Below are 23,655 nucleotides of genomic sequence, written 5' to 3'. Positions count from 1 at the left end.
TGAGAATGTGATAAAACTAAAAAAAAAATGAACATAATCTGACGGCCTTGGCCTTGGATGTAGTAAATGACAGCTGCATTGTTAGGCTTGAGTACATTTGGAAATCTAAGTATAAAAGGAAGAGTATGTGTGTGGAAACTGAACAGCCAAGAGTGACTGCAGTGAACATTTGTCTTTGTCACTACCTGTTCACCCATCTCAAAAGAATTCCAGATGCTATCCTCCATTACAGAAGCCAAGAGTAGGCACCTAACCCAATCTTGGCCAGTTGAGTACTCTTAAGGACTCGGAACCCTTAGCTGATCTTGCAAGGAACAAGAACAAATGACAGGAATGACTCATTATACCATCCTGACCAGGCTGTCCCCACTCTCAAATCTCTTGGCTTCCTCCTTGAGTGCAATTCTCTAGTACTTCCTGGTTCCTGCCCACAGTTCTGAGAGATACTGGACATCCTTTCATTAAATTATCTTTTCCTGGGACGCCTGGGTGGCTCAGTAGAGCATCTGCCTTTGGCTCAGGGCATGATCCTGGGTCCTGGGAAGGAGTCCTGCATCAGGCTCCCCACGGGGAGCCTACTTCTCCCTCTGGCTATGTCTCTGCCTCTGTGTCTCTCATGAATAAATAAAATCTTAAAAAAAAAAATTCTCTTTTTCTTAAGTTAGCCAGATGGTTTCTGTTGCTTGCAATATAGGACCTTTATTCAATTAAAAAAAAAAAAAAAGAGCAGGAATGGAAAAACAAATATAGATCTCTTTTATTTATTTATTTTTAATTTATTTATGAGAGTCATACAGAGAGAGAGAGAGAGAGAGAGACATAGGCAGAGGGAGAAGCAGGCTCCATGGACCGGGAGCCTGACGTGGGATTCGATCCCGGGTCTCCAGGATCGCGCCCTGGGCCAAAGGCAGGCGCCAAACTGCTGTGCCACCCAGGGATCCCAATATAGATCTCTTTTAAAATGTTTTACTAGAAATCTATCTTTTCAAAGAACCTACTTTTGATTTTGGATATTTTTATGGACTGCAGGTTTATCCCCTTCCTAAATCCCTTTGTTGAAACTCTTAACTCCCAATAAGATAGTATTAAGGGTTGGGCCTGGACCTTTGGGAGGCAGTTAGGTCATGAGGGTGGAGACCTCATGATGAGATTAGTATCACTGAAGGAGGAAGATAGCCAGCCCTCTCTCTTCACTAAATGAGAATACAATGAGAAGACATTTCTCTGTAAACCAGTAAGAGGTCTTCACTGAAATCTAACCTTTCTGGCACCCCCACTGCAATCACTGTGGCCAAGAGAGATAAGAAGCTAGGATTGACCCAGCTTTGGTTACATACCCTATCCTTACTCAATCACTCTGCTATGGAGGTAGGATGGTTTATATTTGGACCCCATGATGTACTAGAGAGGAACTTCCCACGAAAGAGGAGTGTTAGACCGGAAGAAACGGGGTTTCAGAAGAAATATTTTGCAGATATATATGTATTTATATTATACATAGATATACATATCTTACAGATACCCGTATACCGAAGGTGTACTGTAATCTTTTTCTTAGTCGTAGGACACAAAAAATCTGGAAGGAGCTATGCAAATTGGGTTGGGGAGGGGAGTTTGGAAGGGTGGAAAGAAGAAAAACTAATTTTGTTACCTGTACATTCCATGGCAATGGAAGAGCTGGGAGGGTGAGAGGAGAAAAGCAGGGAGTGAAAATAAATTCACTCTGACCACTTTGGAAGGGATATTTTAAGCCACAGGATTTGTATATGTATATAAGTGTATATAAACACACGTACACATACCTCCCACCCATATTAATCTAACCACTTCAGATAATTTAAATTGGAGCTGCATCTGTCATTTCCAATGGGAAGTTTTAGAGAGGAAAAAAAAGTGTTAAGACTTTTAGGAATATCATTGAATCATTTACTCAGTAACAACACTTAGTAGATAAACAGGAACACACTGCACATACTCCTTTCCCATTTGGACTGAATAAGTAGTTTTGCTACACAATGCCTTCCTAATATAAGTTTTTCTATGGCCAGGGAAAACAGTATTTTAAATAGTTCATCTTTCTAAAATTGTATTTTCCAAACAGGTATTTAGAAAAGAAGTGGGAACAATTAAGCTTTATTACTATAAAACAAAAACAAACAATTGTAGAAGAACATTTAAATATAAATATTATGAAACTATATGTAAAAAGACTATACATATATACATTATCAAAATACCTTTTCTATTTTGGTAACTAAATTTCTGAGATTAAAAACAAAGTAGTTCAAGCATTTCTAAATATAAAACTTTCAGATTTATACTTATTAAAAACAAATTAATACCATTTCTATCGGAGTAATCATGTATACACCAAGACAAATATTTCCAACTGTGGAAACAAATAGTGAACAACTTCAAATTTCTCAATATTTTAATGCCTTAAGTATTTTTTTTTGCGAAAATAGGTTTACTTAATTTTAAAATCAGATTGTCTTTTGTGTTTTTTTTGCTTTTTTAAAAAAAACACAGTATTTATTTAAAATGGTAGGTATTAGGCTTTCACCAGCTAAAAAATAACATTTATCTAGATGTAGCAATTTTAAAAACATACAAAATCAATATGTAGTAGGAAAATATATTAAAAAAAACCACATACGCAATTATACCTCCTTTAAAAATATAAATGCACCTTCCACTGATTATGACTATTGAAAACTAAATATTCTGATTTCAAAGTAGCTTCTACAAAATGTTGAAATAGTTGGCATTGTTTGCTTTTCTAGTATCATGAATAAATAAGAAGTATTTCTATCTCATTTAAACAGTACTACTAGTATTTCTTAGCAAAAATGTAGTATTATACATAGCATTATCCTATATTCAAGTTTTCATGTTTGAATTCAATTAAAATGTTTTCTATAATTTATAAGGACAATGCACACAAAAGTAAAAAGATGAGGTAAACATCTTACATTTTTAAGAAATTACTTGAAATTTAACACTCAGATATTCTTAATGCCTAAATTCTAGAATGGTGCTAACGAAGGTCCTCCATTAAAAAAAAAAAAAAAAAAAAAAGGAAGGTCCTCCATAATGACGATGATATGACATGTATCTGAACCACGTAACAGCAGGTTTCTTGGTCTTCTCAGTAGACAAATGATGTTCTTCCCTGTTATTACAAAGCGATCATGACTAAGTTTTGCCAAAAATAGTGCTTCGGTGTGGGTTTACATGAGGCACCATGCTACAGTAAGAGCAGCAACAATGCCATTCAAAATTGCCATGCTGTAGCCCATGTGGAAAGAATGTCCAGTCAGTTTCCTGTGTGGGGGGAGGGGGGAACAAAAAAAGGAAATGTAATTTGGTATAACAGAAACACCATCAGTTTTTACTGAAAATGCTTACAAACTAAAAATGTTTCCCTAATATTTTATACTTTAGTATATGTTAAAAAAGAGTATTGGATATTTGCAGGATTAGTAAATAGAGTGACCTCAAGTTCTCTATCAAAAACTGTCCTTGTAGTCAAATATGATTTTTCAGTTTCATTTCAGCAAAATGTTCAATTTAATCCCTTGTATTTCTTTACTGCGATTCAGTCACTGAGTGTATCATAACCTAATTCTACAGTATAAATCTTGTTAGAAGCATGTTCTTTCATTAATGAGCACTGTTTCCTTGTTCTCACTCAGAACTAAATATATGAATTATTTCAGGTACAACCTGAAATAATATATCCTGTTTGTACCATTTTTAGATTACACGAAGAAACTACTCTTTAGTAGTTTAGTGCTTACTCTTGTAAGCACTAAAAATAGCACTTGTCCATTTGTGTGTCATAAATCAGATTATGTCTTTTATAGACATTTCAGTTTTCTTTTTTTTTTTTTAAAGATTTTATTTATTTATTCATAGAGATGCAGAGAGAGAGAGAGAGGCAGAGACACAGGCAGAGGGAGAAGCAGGCTCCATGCAGAGAGCCCAACGTGGGACTCGATCCAGGGTCTCTAGGATCACGTCCTGGGCTGCAGGCAGCGCTAAACCGCTGCGCCACCGGGGCTGCCCGACATTCCAGTTTTCAACTTAACAGGTTACTTAATTGAACTGGCTTTCAATGAGTTCCTAGGTATCAGCAAAGACACATTTCTTATTTTATGATTACTATGCGCATGCCTACTAGCTTATGTGCACAGATTTCCCCTGACATTTGATTCCTCTATTTTACAGCAATTTTACTACATTTTCTTTAACATTCTTTCTACTAACTAATGCAACAATACTCTTTGCTCATCTTTAGGAACTTTCAGTGTTCAGCAGAACACTCCACGCGCTTGTCAGGGTGAGGGGCTGAGCCAGACCCTACGTTAAGAACCAACTGGCTACTTGCTTCTGTGTCTGGCGGGCTCAGGGGAGACAGGACAAGCCAGCCCCGTACTCACGCGTCCCCCGTCACACTCCTGAGCCGCCTTTTATTTTTCATTCTATGCCTAGCCAAGAAATCTCTAATTCATAGAGAATTTTAAGCTGTGTGAGCTTTGGTAGGAATAGCTCTCAGTTCTTTATCTGGAATCAAAAGTTCTTAACCAAACCCAAAATCTGAAAGAAAATACTAAACACCACCGCATTTCAATTACTTGCAAAGCATTTCCTCTTACGTTTCTCTCAAAAACATAAAATGATACAACATTTGTATTCTTTTTATTGAAGATTACTTATTAGAAATTGCTGGAGAGGATAAAGTTGTGTGTATTCCAACTAACTTTATGAGTGCTATTTAGGACAGAAGAGTTAGGATTTTAAAAAGCAAGCTTCCCTCTCTTAGGAAATACTGTCTCTCATTAAGGGAAAGGTCACCCCTTGCTTTATACTTGGAAGTCCTTTATAATCTCAATTCCCTACTCTTTCATGCGCCACTGAGCCACCTGGGCTGCCCCGAAAGTACACAGAGTACATTTTTGAGATAGAAAAATGCCCCAAAATTTCTATCTGTGCTGAGTACCATCTTGATTAAGCAAAGTCTTCATTCCATAGGAAGTCAGGGCAAAGAGTACACAAGATACAAGAATAATAAAATCCCAAGTCTTTGGATTTTATGAGTCAGTTAAAAAAAATTATTTTGAAAAAAGGAAATAAATGAAACTGTGTTTTGTTGCCAAACTTTTACTTTGCCAAAAACAATGTTTGAAAATTGAACTAATATCCACATTATTTCATTAAAGAAAGAATGTCTACATCGAAAGAATAGAAAGGGAGAAAAAGAACAGAAAGGATAAAATTGCAAAATAAGTAACAATTACTCAAGAAAAGATAATTGACAGCTAGTAGTAGGCCACAGTCAGATGTCTAGCTTAAAAAATCTCAATTAAGGGCAGCCTGGTGGCTCAGCAGTTTAGCACCACCTTCGACCCAGGGCCTGATCCTGGAGACCCGGGATCGAGTCCCGCGTTGGGCTCCCTGCATGGAGCCTGCTTCTCCCTCTGCCTGTGTCTCTGCCTCTGTGTGTGTGTGTGTGTCTCATGAATAAATAAATAAGATCTTAAAAAAAAAAAAATCTCAAGAAAATACTGAAGGCAGATGCTTAACCAACTGAGCCACGCACCCAGGTGCCCTGGAAGCCACCTCCTCTGTTTTGTAAGACTTTTTTTTCTTTTTTCTTTTTAAAATTTTATTTATTTATTCATGAGAGACACAGAGAGAGGCAGAGACATAGGAAGAGAGAGGAGAATAAGGCTCCATGCAGAGAGCCCGATGCGGGACTTGATCCCGGGACTCTGGGATCACACCCTGAGCTGAAGGCAGGCTCTCAGAACCACTGAGCCACCCAAGCGTCCCTATAAGGCCTTTCATATACCAGGCTGCCTTTTACGACTTACAAAGATTGTTGACACAGAAAAAGCTCCAAGAACAAAACTGGCAAGTACTATCTCTCAAGTATTTCTTATCATTGTTGTTCTATGCATATGGACCTATGCCTTTTCAGTAGCCCATATATAAAACATTATAAATTTATAAATTAGCATAAGCAAAAGCCATAGCAAACAGGTACAAAGCAAATAGTCACTTGCTACCTTACTTTATGAAAACAAGGAAACCAAATTGGTTACTATGATTTCTTACAGGATTTTGTTACATCTACTTAAATCTCCATTTAGAACAGTAATGGAATATACAACACGCATATATTTTAACCCTTCACCTCAAGAAGCCATATATTAATGCAACACCATTAATATATTCATTTATAGTGACCACACTGCCACTGATGGCTCCAAACAGTACCCAGATAATAAAACTTCATGATGCTCAAATATCAAGGCCAAGTTTTTGATCTATCTCTTGTCAGTAGCTTTTCTTTCCTACTGCAATTAGCCATCTGACATCTGTTTCATTAGTCCAAGGCAACAAAGAATCTGACTGAACAAAGAGGCAGCTTGTCAAAATCTATATAAAAAAGTTGTAGAGTCAACTTATTGTGCTCAATGTTCAGTCTAGTGCGCTTGGAAAAGGACTTCTAATTTAAATACTAAATCACCCACTTACCTATACCTCTAAGACTCATGATACTACCCAAGAATCCATAACTCCATTTCTATTATGATTTTACTATTGTGTTTGTCCATATCTTCTCAACCCCCAAGAATTAAAGCCCCCAAAGTCAAGAACAAAAAGTTAGAGAAAACTCTTTAATAACAGAAAAACAAGCCTCATGATGAATAGAGAAAAAATATAATACATCAATGCCAATCCTAAAACTGGAATTCTCTAGGATTAAATATTTAACTCATTGTATGCTTCCCTTCTACAATGACACATAATCATATACAAATGTTATGAAATTTAAATATTTCAACATCTGATTATACTCCAGACACTATACATAGAAATAATACAAGTGTGCCTGGGCGGCTCAGTCTGTTAAGCAACTCCTGATCTCAGGGTTGTGAGTTCAAGCTCTGCAACGGGCTCCAGCCTGGGCATGGAGCCTACTTAAAAAAACAAACAAACACATGCAAGAGTATCAGATCATGTGTTAATCTGTAGTCTGTAAAATGGTTACCAAAAACAGTTTACCAAAAAGCAATTCACATAAAAACCAACTGTTCCCTTTTCTTTCTCACTTCTACTTTACTTTTCATATTCCAAATAGCACTGTAAGGCAATACACTTCTATTTAAAAAAAAAAACCAAAGCTTTGTAGAAATAAATTAAATTTAAAATTAAAAGCATGTGTTTTTTGAAACTGAGTATCTTCATATTTACCAAATATCATTTGTGATTGGAAGAAGATATAGAAAGGTAGATAACTCAGAGTGATCCTAACAAAAAAGACCAACACTTTCAGGAAGGCAGCAGATAGCAGCTCTTGTTCTGTATATTAACTATGAAACACTGTAGACTGCCAAATTCTATAGATGATATTTAAAGCAGGTTTAGTGAAAAGACACTACTCTTCATTAGCACATTCGTAGAAATCATGGCATAGTACCAATAATTGTAAAGTTTCCTTACTTTTTGACCATGAACCCTGCATCTAAAAAGTCATAACTACAATCATTCATTCGTTCTACCCTCAAAAGGACTCTTCACTTATAAGATTGATGATGACAAATTTCTTAAAACAGAAGTCAACAGAGGATTTATGAAAAACTGAGACATTCTCTAAAATCTACAACACTGTGAATGCATGACATGCTATTTGTAAAATATTTCTCAAAATAAAGGGAGAAATATCATTTAAAATCAATTTCTCAGCAAGAGATGCAGTGATCTAGACTTTGGATTCAGATAGCCATATAACCAGAGATTTTATTTTTATATTACCTTTGACCAGGATTAGGCTAAAATTTGAAATTTTCAGTACTACTCAATTTCTGTAACACAGCTCATCTTTAGTAACTTTGGAAACAAGCATTGATTTCTTTTTTTCTTCTTGAAATAAGTCTCTGTGGGTATTTCTAGCACAAAATAATAACCCTATCCTTACAAAGTTAACTTCTTGGCTTGAAGGCTACAGTCATATGCTGTTAAATTTTAATTTTGATCTAAATGCGTTTTTCATTCCAACAATAAGACTTGTTAACTATTGACTGTAATGAAGGAACACCCTTAATTCAATAATGTTGACCCTTGACTCCAAGTAAAATTACAAGATAGACAAATTTAATTACTTCTTTCACTATTTTTCATTTCACTATTACTAAATATTTTGATTCTTAATTACAAACCAAAGAAGCTTTCTACATTGTGTGGTTTGCCAAACCCATCACTTACATTATCATTTTTCCACTAAATTTATTTCTAAACTATAAGGTAACATTTCTACTGTAGGTGGGACCTATAATAATAACGGAATGGTTTTTATTTTTAGCGTGCTGGATAACTGTAAACCTGCAGCTACATCACTGCTCCACTAGATGGGGCACAGGTAATGTGAAATTCATTGCCAGGAAAAATGCAGCTTCATACCTTAATACCTCCCCAGTCAGGAGGACTTAATTAAATAGTGTAGTATCTTTGCTTGGGTAGGTCACATACCTAGATATAGTAACTGCTGGAAACTATAATTAAAGCAGATCATCACAATGTGAAATACTGATCACATATATTGTTATATTTGCCTGCTTGGAAATCACTGAGAAAACTGAATGAATGAATAGGGAAAACTAATGAGAAGGGAACTGGAGATGTTCATTAAGTAGTCTCAAAGAGCAGTAATGTTATAAAGTAGTGAGAAGTGGGAAAGCCTATAAAGATACTTCAAGTAATCAAAAGTTACTGCCTCGTCTCATTATTTAAGAGGTTACCATTACACGGTTACCTACGTTCAGAAGCAACTAAGAAAATAATTTATAAGTATAATGGATCCAAAAACACAAAGAAAATGCTTCCTAATAGAGAAGTCTGTGTGTATCACATTACAATATACTTTCAGATCAGCAAAGTTTGCTGTCAGGATAATAATTTTTCTTAATATGCCTTTTGAAGTCCATTAAATATCTGTCTGAAAACATACCTTGCTAAGTTCTTTATCTTGTTACTCCCTAAAGGTCCTGTGCTTATCTACAAGTGAAAACTTCTAAATTTTATTATGGACTATGTTGTACCCCTCTCCACACTGCCATTCCTATGTTGAAACCTTACCTCCCAATGTGATAGCATTAGCAGACGGGGCCTTTGGGGGTAATCAGGATTAGATGAGATCATGAGAGTGAAACCTGTTCTCAGCCTTGTGAGGATACAATGAGGAGGCCATTTGCAAACCCAGAAGATAGTTCTCATTAGAACCTGACCAAGCTGCCACCCTGATACAGGTCTTCCAGTCTCCACAACTGTGAGAGTAACAAATTTCTGTTGTTTATAAGCCACCCTGTGTATGGTACTTTGTTATAGTAGCCTCAATCAAGAAAATATCCAACAAATATAATAGAATTAAATATGAAAAATTATTTTAATACAAGGGTTGATTTCTAATCTCAACTCTCCCAATGAATTATTCGTTCAAACTGATTTCATTAGACCCTTCATATAATATTTACTATCAATAAATGTCTTTTTTTCTTTCCTTAAGGAGTTTGTGTTTTTAGGGATAAACAATTGAGAGCCACAGTAAACATGGTCCTCTCAATTTTTTTCTCCAACTTCTACCAACTAGCTTGTTTGAGGGGTAAAAAAAGGCCTAAATGTTTAAAATCTGCAAAGGAGAGCAAAATAATGATTTTTTAACAAACCAATTAGGCACGATTATTTTACTCTCTTCATGTTTGATATTCATGGAGCTAGAAAAGTAAAAATATAAAGAAAAAAAGTCCCTTCATTTTATGATTTTTAACTGACCTGCTTTTCTTTAGTTTCTACTTAATTTATTAAACAGGGATTTGGTTAACTATCTTAGAATCTAGCTATCATTTATATTAGATTTAAAAAAATAAGCTGACATCTATCATGACCGGTCTTTAAAGTTATTTAAAACACTGAAAATTCAAAAGAAATACTGAGTGGAAAAATGTTCCAACATAATGTTAAATAAAAAATGGTTTATAAAACAGTATGTATACTATGATTCCAATTTTAATTTTTAAAATATGCAAAGAATGGAAAGGTATACATTAAAATGTTAGCAGTCACTTTCTGTTCATAAATTTTCCTTTTTTTTGTTTTTGAATTTTCAACAAAGAATTTGCATTTTTCATATAATGATAAAAATCTATATATTAACATCATTAAGTTATAAAAGAATACATAGCCTGTTACAAACATATTTTTATCAATGCATATTACATATTAATGAAATATATCAATCTGATTTCTAAGAAAATAAAGTTTGAAGATTTCAACTTTCACGAAAGGTAGAGAAGTTGTTTCCCTGTGCAAGCTCTCATTCTACTGGTGACACAGAGAATATACTTATTCTGCCATTTCTGAAGTAGTTACTGCATTATTTCCCACAAGCACTAGAAGGTAGAGTTTTTGCTATAAAACTTAGTTTTACCAATTATCACTATCTTATATGCCTTTTTTGTCTGTGATTTCTGTTACTATGCCATCATCCATCACTATATTTATTGTATGCCTTTTTTGGGCTGTGTCTATATCAACACAAGATAATTTTAAATTATAGTTTCACTCACGGCCATGAATATTTAATAATTGATTTATCACATATAAAATTAAGTTATCCAACTTACATACTGAAAGGAATCCAAATTTATATATATGAACATTTTTCAATACTGTGGCTTTAGGGCTGTATTAAAAAATATGCAGTCTAAGTCTCTAATCAGACACTATCTCATATTAAAATTAAATGAGTAAGGGGACCTGGCTAGCTCAGTCAGTGGAGCATGAGACTCTTGATCTTGGGTTGTGAATTTAAGCCCTACATAGGGTGTACAGATTACTTAAAAATAAAATCTTAAAAAAAAAATTGAATGACTAATAACACACTGAAAACAAGTCTATCACTATGGGTTCTAGTTTAATAAAAAATGGAAAGATAATTTTTCTTAAATATTTATGTATTTATTTTTTAGGGGAGGGGGGCACATGTGTGCAAGCAGGAGGATGGGCAGAAGGAGAAAGAGAATCTCTAGCAGACTCCCCACTGAGTGCAGAACCCAATGTGGGGGCTTGATCCCATGACCCTGAGATCATGACCTGAGCTGAAACCAAGAGTCAGACGCTCAACTGACTGAGTTACCCAGGCAACCTGAAATGCAGAGATAATTTTTTAAGAAATCAGTTAAATACCCACAGAGTTACAGTTATTTAAAACACCGAAATGCTTTTTCTCTAACTCCAAAAGCTTCTCACATCTATAAGATTTATGAATTCTGGTGAGGGTAGAAAAATATCTGCAAGGGAAAAACATATTCCAGGAACAGAAAACAGTAAGAGTAAAGTCAAGGCATCTCAAAAATCCAGAGTTTATTCAAGGGATGTCAAGGTAATCTGGTATGTGGCTACAGAGTAGGGTGCACTGGACAAACAGCTGAAGATGAAGCTGGAAAAGTGGGGTAGGATCACTTGGGGAAGGACTGTTCTGCTGTACTTGAGAGTCAGACATCATTTTGAAGGCAGTGGGAAAGTTGCTGAAGCTCTTCACAAGGAAGAGCTGTGACTAAGATCTGTTTTAACAGAGGTAACAAAATACGGGATGAATTCGAAGAGCGAAAGCTTGGACTAAGGGAGACCCAGGAGTGAAGTTCAGCAGCCAAGGCCTTAAAAAGGGCAAAAACGCTCAAGGTGCAAAGATAAAGTATTCCAGTAACACTTCAAAAAGCAGGAATGAGTACATTTGGCAAAGGATAAATAAACTGAATAAGGGTTTCAAGCCTTGTTAAGTGGATGGAGACCGAGGTCTTTAAGACCAGCTAGAGTCTTAATAACTTTAAATGCAAGGTGCTTTCTGATATCTAGGCTGCCAGCTCTGCTAACCAGCTAAAATTGTAGGGCTGGAAATCAGGAGAGAAGTGAGTTAAAAAGAAATAAAAGGAAAAAAAAAGGATTATGGTTTTTGGTGGCTTATGAAAGGAGTCTCATTATATTATCGACATTGGATACATACATCTTGTTATCAAATAATTAATGTCATCAGGTAGCAAGAATATAAATTTGAATTAAACACAATATCACATAGCAAAATTAACTTTGCAACTGAATGGTCATACAAACTATGAAATTATTTCACTGTTAGGTATAACTTAGTCAATTTAGATTATTAATTACTCATTAACCACTTTGAACACACATATACAAAATTTATTGGTAAGTATATGATTTGTTTCATATACAGACAGGGATTTATTAAGCTGTTTAAAATACACACACACGTCATCTAAAGTAAAGCTAGAAGTTTTAAAGACAGATTTATAAGGAAAAAAATATGAGTTCACTAATAATAAGAGCTGGTAATAACAATGATTATTAATAAATATAGTTAATATTAAACTTCCTATTTATAGAGTCCCTCAAATAGATTTTATTTGGTCTCTACAAGCTCTCCATGAAGTAAGTTGGAGCTGGTAGTAATAACAGCAACAATAACAACCGTAATACTCTGGTAACGTACATATCTTAAATCAGAATTTGTTTTCTACTCTTCACCTTTTCCCCAACCCTTCAGTTTGTAGAATAAACTAGACGTCTTAGAAACTCTTATTTGGAAATTTGAAGTATTTATAATTTGAGTTTTCCTGACATAAATAAACTAGATTAGCACAACCATCTACTGAGTTTTTTGAAAGTCTTTTGAAATACAGAAAACACAGACCAAAAAAATATTGTTTCACAGTGAAACGCATCTAGACATATAAACTGGGTGCCATAAATGCTTGCTAATTACACAAAACTGAAATCTAAGGAAAAGTCCAATTCAATTATTAAGTTGATATAAATCTGACCATTTATACATGCATTTAGTAAAACTTTCACATTGCCGATATAAATTTAGCCTTCATAAACGGTTTAAATGAGATTCCATTCCAAAGGAACAAATACCAAAGTTTCTTATGTCTTAGATCATTACTTGAATTTCTTGAATTTTTTAAAAAATCATTGCATTATCTAGGTAAGGAATTTAAAATATTCTCCATTTATCTAAAGGCTGAGTCAAATTGAAAACCTGATGTCATTTATATTTTATAGATGTTGGGACCTCAACACGTTATCTTATAAATTAGAAGCTTCTTGCTCCTTTCTGTATTAGCATTTCAACAGAGTTGGAATGGGTTAAAAAATAAAAATAAACAGGAATACTTACTTGAACCTGGCAGGTGAAAGAGGAGTAGGAGGAAACATCCCTGGTTCAAAAGAGTCAAAATAAGTCACTGTCCAAGAAAAGCTACAGCAGGAGAATCCAGCAGATAGAGATATTATAAGTAGAGTCCAGAACCCTTAATGGGAAGAGAGAAGGAAAACTTTTATTATTATTAACACCAAAGCAATTTAAATTAAACCAGTATCTTCATGTTCAGAAGATCATGTATATTTCTAAACTTCTGATTTGCATGTAAGTGATACAAGAGATTTGGGCTTACTACAAGCAAACCCATGCAAAAATGTAAAATATTAAAGCACAATTAGAAGTCATATCATTTGGGATCCCTGGGTGGCGCAGCGGTTTGGCGCCTGCCTTTGGCCCAGGGCGCGATCCTGGAGACCCGGGATCGAATCCCACGTCGGGCTCCCGGTGCATGGAGCCTGCTTCTCCCTCTGCCTGTGTCTCTGCCTCTCTCTCTCTCTCTCTGTGTGACTATCATAAATAAATTAAAAAAAAAAAAAAGAAGTCATATCATTTAATATCTTAACATTTTTTAAAAATTTTATTTATTTGTTCATGAGAGACACAGAGAGAGAGAGAGAGAGAGGCAGAGACACAGGCAGAGGAGTGGGAGAAACAGGCTCCATGCAGGCAGCCCGACCCAGGACTCAATCCTGGGTCTCCAGAGTTACGCCCTGGGCCGAAGGCAGGCACTAAACCGCTGAGCCACCCGGGCTGCCCATATCTTAACAATTCAATGATAAGCTAATAAAATGATTAAAAATAATTATAAATATTTTAATTATTTAACATGTAAAAAGTACAAATTCAACTTATGAATATAACTTATCGGCAGCTTTATAAAATTCAACTACGGGAAAGTGGTTAAAAAACTTCACTGTTGGGATCCCTGGGTGGCGCAGCGGTTTAGCGCCTGCCTTTGGCCCAGGGCGTGATCCTGGAGACCCGGGATCGAGTCCCACGTCGGGGTCCCTGCGTGGAGCCTGCTTCTCCCTCTGCCTGCGTCTCTGCCTCTCTTTCTCTGTGTCGCTCATGATTAAAAAAAAAAAAAAAAAAAATCAAAAGCAATGGTATTATACTGGACTCAAGGAAGGGGGAAAAGGTTGAGAAATGGAAGAATGAGGGAAATCAACAAAGTGACAACAGAAAGAACAAATTAATTTGATGGTTTTCAGATACATATTCAAACTGTCCCTTAGAGAGTTTACTAAGCCACCACTACTTAGGAGTGTGTCACAGGCCTCCGTAGTACTGGGAGTGAGGAAAAGGTTAAGAAGACTACAGTTGAGAAAGACTAATGAATTGCCAAATTTCCTGGTTACACAAAATGCACAACCAAGATGTCTTTTAGCAAGAGGCATTAAGAAATATGTGCATCGAGCTGTTTGTAAACCATATGAAGCCCAGTAATAGACTGATAAAACAAGCTAAAAGACAAACTCAGAGCAACAAAGTATTACAAAATACTATGGCAATGTATTTTTGAAAGATTAACCTTAATTTTTTCTCACTAGTTTCCCTTTTACCTCCTTTCAAAGAGATAATGGACTGTATGTTCCCTGCCCCAGAAGGATGTGACAAAGAAATAACCAGTGTCTCTGTGGTTTTTATGCTGCAAAATGATTAAGGGATAAGTAAGAGGAAGGTAGACCAATACAAAATATCTTGGATAGACAGCAGAGATAATGGGTTGTTTGGGGTACAGACAAAAATGCTTCTGTAGTACAGGGAGTTAAGAAAGCGAGGGCTTTATGCGCCGGTGAGAAAGATTCTCTTTGTTTGAAGAAAGAGGTGTGTCTGCCCTTGTGTGTATAGGTGGAGAGGGGGCAGTACTGCTGGGGATTTCTGGCAGAGTCCTGGGTTAAGGCCATACAACACTACAGAGGGATCATAGCTACATACAGTATCTTGGCAGACAGGCCCAGAGCCAAGACTATAGTTGTCTCTTCCCTAGGTGGGGCATAGAAACAGCAGATGGTGACGTGGTTGTAAAAGTGCTACATCTGAAAGGCCACCCTGACCAGAAAGCAAGATGTTTCAGCAGTAACTCATTTGAACAAATGTTTTGAGGACTACATTGCATCCCACCCTAATGCCCTGGCACAGTGTCAGATTTTAGAACTGTAACCCAGCTTGGAACTAGGTAGACAGAACCTCAGCAGAGACTGAGATATAGCTGTCTTGTCAACACAGTCAGACAGGGGGCCAAAATAAAAATTATCAGCATACTTAGTGTGCAGCTACAACTTAAAGATAGTTATTCTACCAAATATTATTATTTAGATGAGTACTGCTAAAGGAGAGAACAGAATTGACAAATTTACACTGTTTGATATCAGATAATACATAAGGTCTGCAGAACAAAAGATAGGAATTCTGAAAAATCAACTATGTTTGGAGTCTTGTGGAATAACAGAAACTTCTAAACATCTAAAAAATATGAGAAAGACACAAAATAATAGATTAAAAAAGTAACAAAATGTGAGGCTCTCTAAAGCCCATCAAACTTTTTCACTCAGGTGCTTTAACAGGACACCTGTCAAAATTAATACAAGAATATTTTTGAGTTCTCAAAACTGACTGCTGTTCCACAATCTGTTTGCTTCACTTTGGGCTTTTTAATTTTATATTCATTTTGAACTGATCAACATTTACACCACTGATAAAAGTCAATTCATAGTAATAGGGTAAAAAAAAATACACTGTAGTATCATGGTCTAAAAGTGCTCATGCTTCAGAAAGTAATTCAATTTGTTTGTGAAAAAGCAGAAAAGCCACACAAGTTGGCAGCTAGCAACAACTAAAACTGTAACAAGTCCCTTTCTCCAGAATCCAGAAGCTAAAAACTTGACATAACATAACCCCACTTTACCAAGAGCTAACATTTTATAATGTATAAAGGAATATAAAAGTTAAGTCTTTCTACCTCAATTCAACAATTCTACTCCTAAAAGCAATTAGCTAAGTTTGTTGTGCATCTTTTCTAAAAATTATAGTTCTCTAAGTAACATAGGCATATATACAGAGCTAGTTATGTACAACTAAATGTACAACACACATATATATTCCACTTTCCACAAATTCTCACCAGAAAAACTGTCTCGTACTTTATTTTTCTCACATAACAAGCTAGCTAATTCTGATGCCAGCTAAAGTTTAACTTCATTAGCCTAAGAAACATCCCTTCAGATCACCAAATTCTTGCGATTTAGAGGTCCAAATGTGTGCTTCTCATTACTGCTTCTATGTAATAAGGAGACCTGTAATGATTTTTGTGACTAATAATTTGGCTGAATAATAATTCTTGCTAATAACCCATGCTGTGCCTAAACTCTCTCATGACAAAAATTCTAATATATACTGCTGTGAACTTTGGTTCAAGAGATAATTTATATTGACGAATACAAGACGGCTGGTAATACTAGGTGAAACAAAAAAACCAAAGTTTTGGCGTACTGTTAAGTTTCAATAGTATATTAATGGCTGAATGTATTACTTCTATTTTTCTAAACTTAAATTCAGAAATTTAAAGTTTTTCTTATTGAGAGTTACATTCATTATAGAAAAGAGATAAAAATAAATAGAATCTAAAACCCAGATAAATTATCTAAAATTTTAGTTTTATTCTTCCAGTCCTGTTGGGCTTTTATTTTTCTCTTCTTTTTTTCCCTAAGGTCATCATTCTTTAACTAATATGAATAAGCAATACACACAATTTACAAACACCACCACAGAATACAATAATGTATTTGTGAATTTTTCCATGAAATAATTGAGTTACCCACCCAGCTGCAAATCGCACTGTATCATACCCTTAATACATAGTGGCCTGAAATTACAAGGTTCATATATTCGCTGGAAAAAGTTTAAGTTCACAGTCTCAGTCATTTTTCACTGTAAGGAAGAAACTGAGTGGACTGTTTTCAATTTTTACCTAAGAGAATGGGTCACTTCCCAACACACCCATTCTCTCAGAAATTTTTACCATGTTTCTAGTGTTCTGTATCATGAACTTATGATGGTAGAGTCTCACTTATCTTTCTGCAGAATAAATAACTGATAAACTCTTCAAATGAGTGGCTTCATCTCTGATTGGACTGTGTATATGTCACTCATCTTTGTAAATATTTAGAAGCCTGAAAACATCTTAATCATAAAGCAGAACTAAATGGGCAGCTAAAAACAAGAATAGCCCTTGACACTGCAAAATGCTAGAAATCTGGTCTTAGCCACAAGAGGGACTTATAGTTACCTATTAACTAAGAAATATCAAAGAGTGACAAGTACCAAGAATCAAAAGCTTTCTAGACTGAAGGAACTCCACAAAGGCAATTACGATTCCTGTATGGCATACTTACAGCATGCATACTCAAAGCACTAGTCCCATGTTTACTTTGATGACAACAGTCTCAAAACATTTTCTGGTACAGGCAAACCTTTTATTTTTCTTATACACTTACTTCAGATTTGGCTGAAATAAAAGGTCATTTTATCATACCCTGTAATAAGACTATGAAAAAAAAAGGGCAAAAATTGGAAAATAGAACTAAGTGTGTGAAAAGTGATAAAACTTGGATAATGTGACAGATACAAAAGCCAATATGCAAAAATTAAACAACTCATTATGTTGTATATTGGTGCAATCAATTTGGCCTGAGAATAACCTTTAGGGAGAATGAGTAAAATGTGATTTTTAACTAAGTAAACTTAAGTTTTATTAACCTCCCTGAAAAAAAAGGCTTACATTACGAGATGGTTTATAGGACAATTATTAAAGGAAAGCCTTTCCAATGTCACTGAGGGAAGATTAGGGGAGATGAGTACCAAAACTGGGTGACAGCATCTCTCATACCTCCTTGGCTGGTCTACCTCACCAGTGAAGATGAACACTGATAGCCTAATCCTATTAGCCAGTAAGACCACATGACTCCTCAAATGTACTGATACCATGTTCATCACGAACCTTTTTTTGTTTAAGGTATACACAGTTTCCCATAAAGACTTCTTTCAGGCAAAGATAACAAGAGAATGGAATGGCAGTGTCTCAGGTCCTTTCAAAGTTATGTTTCCTAAGGGGCATTTGTTTGCACTTATACATTGTACCTTATTAGCCTGTCACCAATCAACTCCCAAGGACTTGAACTGCTCTTAAACACATTTTTTAGGGGCGCCTCGCTGGTTCAGTCAGTAGAGCATGAGACTCTTAATCTTGTGGCAGTGTAACTATCAACTAGTAGATGTCAAAGAATGACAAGTACCAAAAATCAAAACCTCATGAAATTGAGCCCCAGGTTGGGTATTAAGATTACCTAAAAATAAAATCTTCAAAAACAAAACAAAACAAACCACACCTGTAAAGAGATTCTTACCCTATAAAAGTATTTCTCAAACTGAGAGGCATCAACATTACCTATAAAAAATGAAGATTTTTGGCTTCTACCCTGAGCTAAAACAAAAGCTAGAGGTACTTCTTATTTTTCACCTATTTATTTGTTAAAGATTTTATTTGAGAGAGAGAGAGAAAGAGAGAAAGAGAGAAAAAGAGAGAGAGAGAGAGAGAAAGAGAACTAGCAGGGGGAGTGGCAGAGGGAGAGAAAAAGAAGCAGGCTCCCACTGAGTGAGAAGCCCAACATGGGGCTCTATCCCAGGGTCCTGGGATCATGACCTGAGCCAAAGGCAGGTGTCTGACTGACTCAGCCACCCAGATGCCCCACAGAGGTACTGTTTTAAAGAAAGTACAGGTGATTCTTATGCATACTAAAATGAGAGCTGCTGCTAAAATCTGCTCTTACTAAACTATGCCAATCTTGGACTAGGCTTAAATTGCAATAAAAAAATCCGCAGTGTACAGAAGTTTTATTAACCTGTCTAGAAAGAGAGTTCTTTCATAGGAAAGCAGTTACTATACTTAGATTATTTGATTCTAAAAACCAGTTCGTTTTCAAAGAATTAAGGCAATTTGCAATAAAATTTAAATAGGAATCATCAAAATAGGAAGGTAACAAGTATGGACACTAATAATACAGCAAAAAGGAAAGCAGTTACTATACTTAGATTATTTGATTCTAAAAACCAGTTCGTTTTCAAAGAATTAAGGCAATTTGCAATAAAATTTAAATAGGAATCATCGAAATAGGAAGGTAACAAGTATGGACACTAATAATACAGCAAAAAAAGGTTAATACACAAAACAATCAAACATTACAACAAACAAACAAATATTACATTTACCTTTGAGGTACCTAGCAAACAAGGCAAAATAAATGCAATGAAATACAACAAAATAAGATTTAAAAAGGCTGCATTCCACTTTTCCTGTAAATAGTGGACAAATTAAACAGTTTTTATTAAAGATCGTTTCTTCACGTGAAAACTTTTATACCATTTGTAAACGGGTAAGAATATAATTCCACAGGCAGTCCTTCACAGATACTCTGATGCAGCAATCCTTTATATTTGTTCACTCAAAGCTGATTTGAATCCATGTAAAATTTGAAAAAAACAAAAAAACAAAAAAACAAAAATAGCCTATTTTCAACTATGAGCTCTCAATTGGACTTTTAACAGAGGCCAGTAGTCAACTCAAAACATTCTTCTGTAAAGAGGTTATATTGTTTTCTTCTTCCAACAGGAGAGAATTCCAGTTCAGAACAATGCAAGGGTAAGTGCTATCTTAGTAACCACAACTTTATAGAAGCTTAATCATGTTGGCACTGTTTTTCTGAGGTAGGTTAAGAATTCTATTCTCTTGCTAGAAAAGAGCATTTTCTATTGCAGGTTAGAATGAATATTTGTTTTAAAGATAATTACAGGCAGCCGGGTGGCTCAGCGGTTTAGCGCCACCTTCAGCCCAGGGTGTGATCCTGGAGACCCGGGATGGAGTCCCACATCCAGCTCCCTGCAGGGAGCCTGCTTTTCCCTCTGCCTGTGTCTGTGTCTCTGCCTCTCTCTGTGTCTCTCATGAATAAATAAATACAATCTTAAAAAAAAATAAAGATAATCATGCCTACTTTAAGGAAATTGACTGAATTAGTCCACTAGATGTTGAGTATATTCTCCATCTGACCACTGTAGCATTGCTTCAACATAAGGATTTTTGTTTTGGCACTACTATTGTTTAGTGCTTTTTTTTGTTTTGTTTTTGTTTCTGGTGGTTTTGTTTTTTTGTTTTTTTTTGTTTTGTTTTGTTTTTTGCTGTAAAGATACAACAGTTTCTCTTCACTCCTGATATTGTTCCTGAATCCTGAAAGTTAATTCATGCCACCAGCACAGACTTAATGATCTTCCTATTTGCTGTCACAGCATTAGATATCTATCAGGTACATCTAAAAGTATTACCAAACTAGAAGAGGGAAAAGAAGCAGGGCAATGACAAAGCCTTACTATATTCCTTTTGATACTAAACAAGCTGTTCCTTCAGAAGAAAAGTGCCACCTATACTTTTCATAAATGTGAATGAAATTTGCTAAGTTTTAAACAGCAACATGGAATTTTTCCCTAGTTCTTAAGATTGTTCTATTCTTGTTGCATCAAGTTGACAGTTTAATAACTGCTATGAAATGCCTCATAATCTTGGCTGTTTTTAGAGACAAAATATACAACATACATTGATAGAATGAGCAACTGTAAAGTACATTTTCTCATGCAAGAAGTCGAGACTATAGAAAGGTTTTCATGGGACATCTAACAAACCATAATTTGTTTCAATAATTTGAAGATAAAGGTTTTACCCCTTCTGCAAAATCAGTCAGACTATACTTTGTATCATTGTAAGGCCAATAGCCTTGAAGAGACAAATAGTTTAGCTAAAATTGAGATGGGGGGTGACATGCAGGATAGGATCTCAGCCTTTTTTTTTCCCCCCGATTCAGAGTGATCAACCAAATAAATTACAGCAAAAAGTAGTAAAATATCCCAAACAGGTCAGGTTCTGAACACTTCAAAGTTATTTTGGCAAAAAGTAATAAATACAAGATAAATAATCCTTCAATTTTTCACTAGTCGTCTGTACAGCATTCTACATTCTATAGAAACTTGAGGCTGACTTCATCATTAACTTAAGCAAGTATGTCTAATACTTTTTACATTTTAAAAAAAAGGAAGTTGCTTATAAGGAGGTAATGAACTTAAATTTCTCCTGAGGTCTGCTTAAGATGTCATCTTTGCTAAGTTTGTGAGGAGATTTTTTTGTTTTTAATTCCTGGGGAAAGGTATAGGAAAACTTTTTGAGGAACTAAGTAGAAAATGTTAGTCTCTGGGTCTTTGTCACACACACAGCGGTGTTCAAATTGCATTCCTACTGTGTGTGGTGTATACACAAACACACCAAATATACAAATTAAAAAAATCCAATAAAATTTACCACACACAAATGCAATTAAAAAATTTAAGACTGCATGAATTGCACAAAGGAATGTTAATTTTTTTATCCAAAATTTTGTATAGTTTAAGTTTATGACTTGGAAAAATAAAAATGAACTCCAAAGCAAATCAAATGAGAGTTAAGCTTATACCTAGTAGCCCAGTGTCTGTGTCGTCTTCAGTCTTTAAATTCTCAGCATGTAACTCTGTAAATACAAAAAAAGGGGGGCTTGAGTATAAACGATTTTACAATTTAAATAGAAGCTCAAAACCTGGAAAAATATTGTGGAGCTGTGGAAAGTGCTCTGAAGTCGGAAACAAAAGGGTCCACGCGCGAATCCACTACTAGGTGTGCGGCCTTCCGAGGGAAATCCAGTCCGTCGGGGCGCATCGCCCAGTAAGCGGGCTTCTTGGAGTCGCTGTGAAAATACCCGGAGGCTGTGGGTCTCCTCTCGGCACCCGCCGCGGGGCTACTCCACCTCGAGGTGGCGGCGCTCCTGCGCGGCCAGGTGCCTGCGCGCGCCTTCTGCGATGCTGTCGCGCGGCCTACTAGGGCCCCTTCCTCCGTCCTCAAGGGACCCAAGCCCAGGTCGCAAGGGTCGTGACCCGAGGAAAAGGGGCCGCTCCGCGCTCAGGGACCACCTGCCGCGGGGCTGCACCGGCAAGGAGCCCGGCGCCCACGTCTGCACCGCGGCTCGCGCCCCGCGTCCTCGCTCAGGGGTTCCCGGGAGCCGCCCGCCGGCCCGCGGGGGCCTGGGAGCGCGGGGCGGACACTGCGCGCGGATCTCCGACCGCCGCGGCCGAGCCTTCCCGCCGGATCGCACACCGCGCGCACGTCCTCTGTTCCACCCGGCGGCCGTCTAACTCACTCGACGAAACACAACTAACGACCGGGGAGACCAGAGGGGTCTGACCCCGACACCAGCGCACGTCGGCCGAGGGCCACGGACTCCATCCGTAAGAGCAGAGCCCGGGGCTGTGGGGCGGCGGCCCGGCCGTCCGAGCGCGCGCGGCACCGGCGCCGCCCCAGAGCCGCCGCCTCAGCGCCGCCGCCTCAGCACCATCGCCTCAGAGCCACCGCCTCCACGGCGCCGCCGGCCAGCCTGTCCCACCGCGGCGTCCGCAGGCCGCCCGAGCACCCACCTGAGGCGGCGCTGGCCCACCTCGGGCCTCCCACCTCGGGCGCGGCCCTGCCCGTTCGGGAAACACACCGCAAGGGACGGGAGGGCGAGGCCGGGCGGGGGGGCGGGGGGCGCGCGTCAGTACCTTTCACCACCAGGTAGGCGATGGCGAGGAGGAAGGCGACGAGGACCGCGAACAGCAGCGAGCACAGGATCGACAGCACCCGCACCGGCCGGCGCCGCGCCGCACCCTGGCCGCCCGCCGCCAACACGCCGTTGCGCTTCTCGGGCAGGACCGGCGAGCCGTCCCCGCCCCCGCCGCCGCGGAGCAGCGGGCGCTCCGCGGGCTCCGACGACGCCCCGGCCGAGAACTCCGCCCGCAGATCGCGGGCCACCGGGTCGCACCCGTCCTCCTCGTCCCCCTCCGCGTCCCCCCACCCGCCCCCCGCGGGGAAGGCGAAGGCCGGCCGGGCGGACGCGGCCGGGGTGCCGGGACGTCGGCGCAGCGCAGGCGGGCGCCTCCCGGTCTCCACGAACGACATGGCGGGAAAGGCCGCCGCGCCCGCGGAGGGCGAGACCCCCCCGGCCCCGCCCCCGGCCCCGCCCCGCGCCCGCAGCAGCCAATCAGCGGCCGGCCCCCGCCCCCGCGCCCACCACCGGCGAGGCGGCGCGGGGGTGCACCGGGATGCGCGTCCGGGCGCGGAAGGCGCTGCGCGGCCTGAGGCGAGGCGGGGCGCCCGCGGGCCCGGGCGCGACCCCAGCTCGGGGGGCAGGACGGCAAGCGGACGAGCGCCCGGAGAGCGCCGAGCAGGGCCCGAAGGGAGCCAGGTCCCCGCCCCCCGCGGGGCGTCGTCCCGGCCGGAGACCCCCGCCCCCGCCGCGTCACCTCCA

General features: G+C 38.3%; 1 protein-coding gene across 2 annotated transcripts; it reads right to left on the bottom strand.

Annotated features, from left to right (window-relative positions):
- Positions 1-1,912: 1,912 nt before the first annotated feature.
- ARL6IP6 (ARF like GTPase 6 interacting protein 6) lies at positions 1,913-23,321 on the bottom strand. Of its 2 annotated transcripts, none has more exons than XM_077861761.1 (4): positions 22,787-23,321; positions 21,796-21,849; positions 13,262-13,394; positions 1,913-3,324 (listed from the first exon to the last, which is right to left on the bottom strand). In XM_077861761.1, the coding sequence occupies exons 1-4, from the start codon at positions 23,304-23,306 to the stop codon at positions 3,231-3,233; spliced, it is 801 nt and encodes a 266-aa protein (XP_077717887.1). In that variant the 5' UTR covers positions 23,307-23,321; the 3' UTR covers positions 1,913-3,230. The 2 variants fall into 2 exon arrangements, with proteins under 2 accessions (XP_077717887.1, XP_077717888.1); XM_077861762.1 differs by having other exon boundaries at positions 22,910-23,321.
- Positions 23,322-23,655: the final 334 nt, after the last annotated feature.

The sequence above is a fragment of the Canis aureus genome, chromosome 20 (assembly GCF_053574225.1).
Source record: "Canis aureus isolate CA01 chromosome 20, VMU_Caureus_v.1.0, whole genome shotgun sequence".
NCBI lineage: Eukaryota > Metazoa > Chordata > Mammalia > Carnivora > Canidae > Canis > Canis aureus.
This window is presented reverse-complemented; position numbering and strand designations above follow the sequence as displayed.

Coding starts and splice junctions, on each gene's coding strand:
- ARL6IP6 (XM_077861761.1), bottom strand. CDS start 23,306: ATGTCGTTCGTGGAGACCGGGAGGCGCCCGCCTGCGCTGCGCCGACGT. Junction 21,850..22,786: donor GTGGGCCAGCGCCGCCTCAG/GTGGGTGCTCGG, acceptor TTGTATTTACAG/AGTTACATGCTGAGAATTTA. Junction 13,395..21,795: donor CACAGACACTGGGCTACTAG/GTATAAGCTTAA, acceptor CTTCCCATTAAG/GGTTCTGGACTCTACTTATA.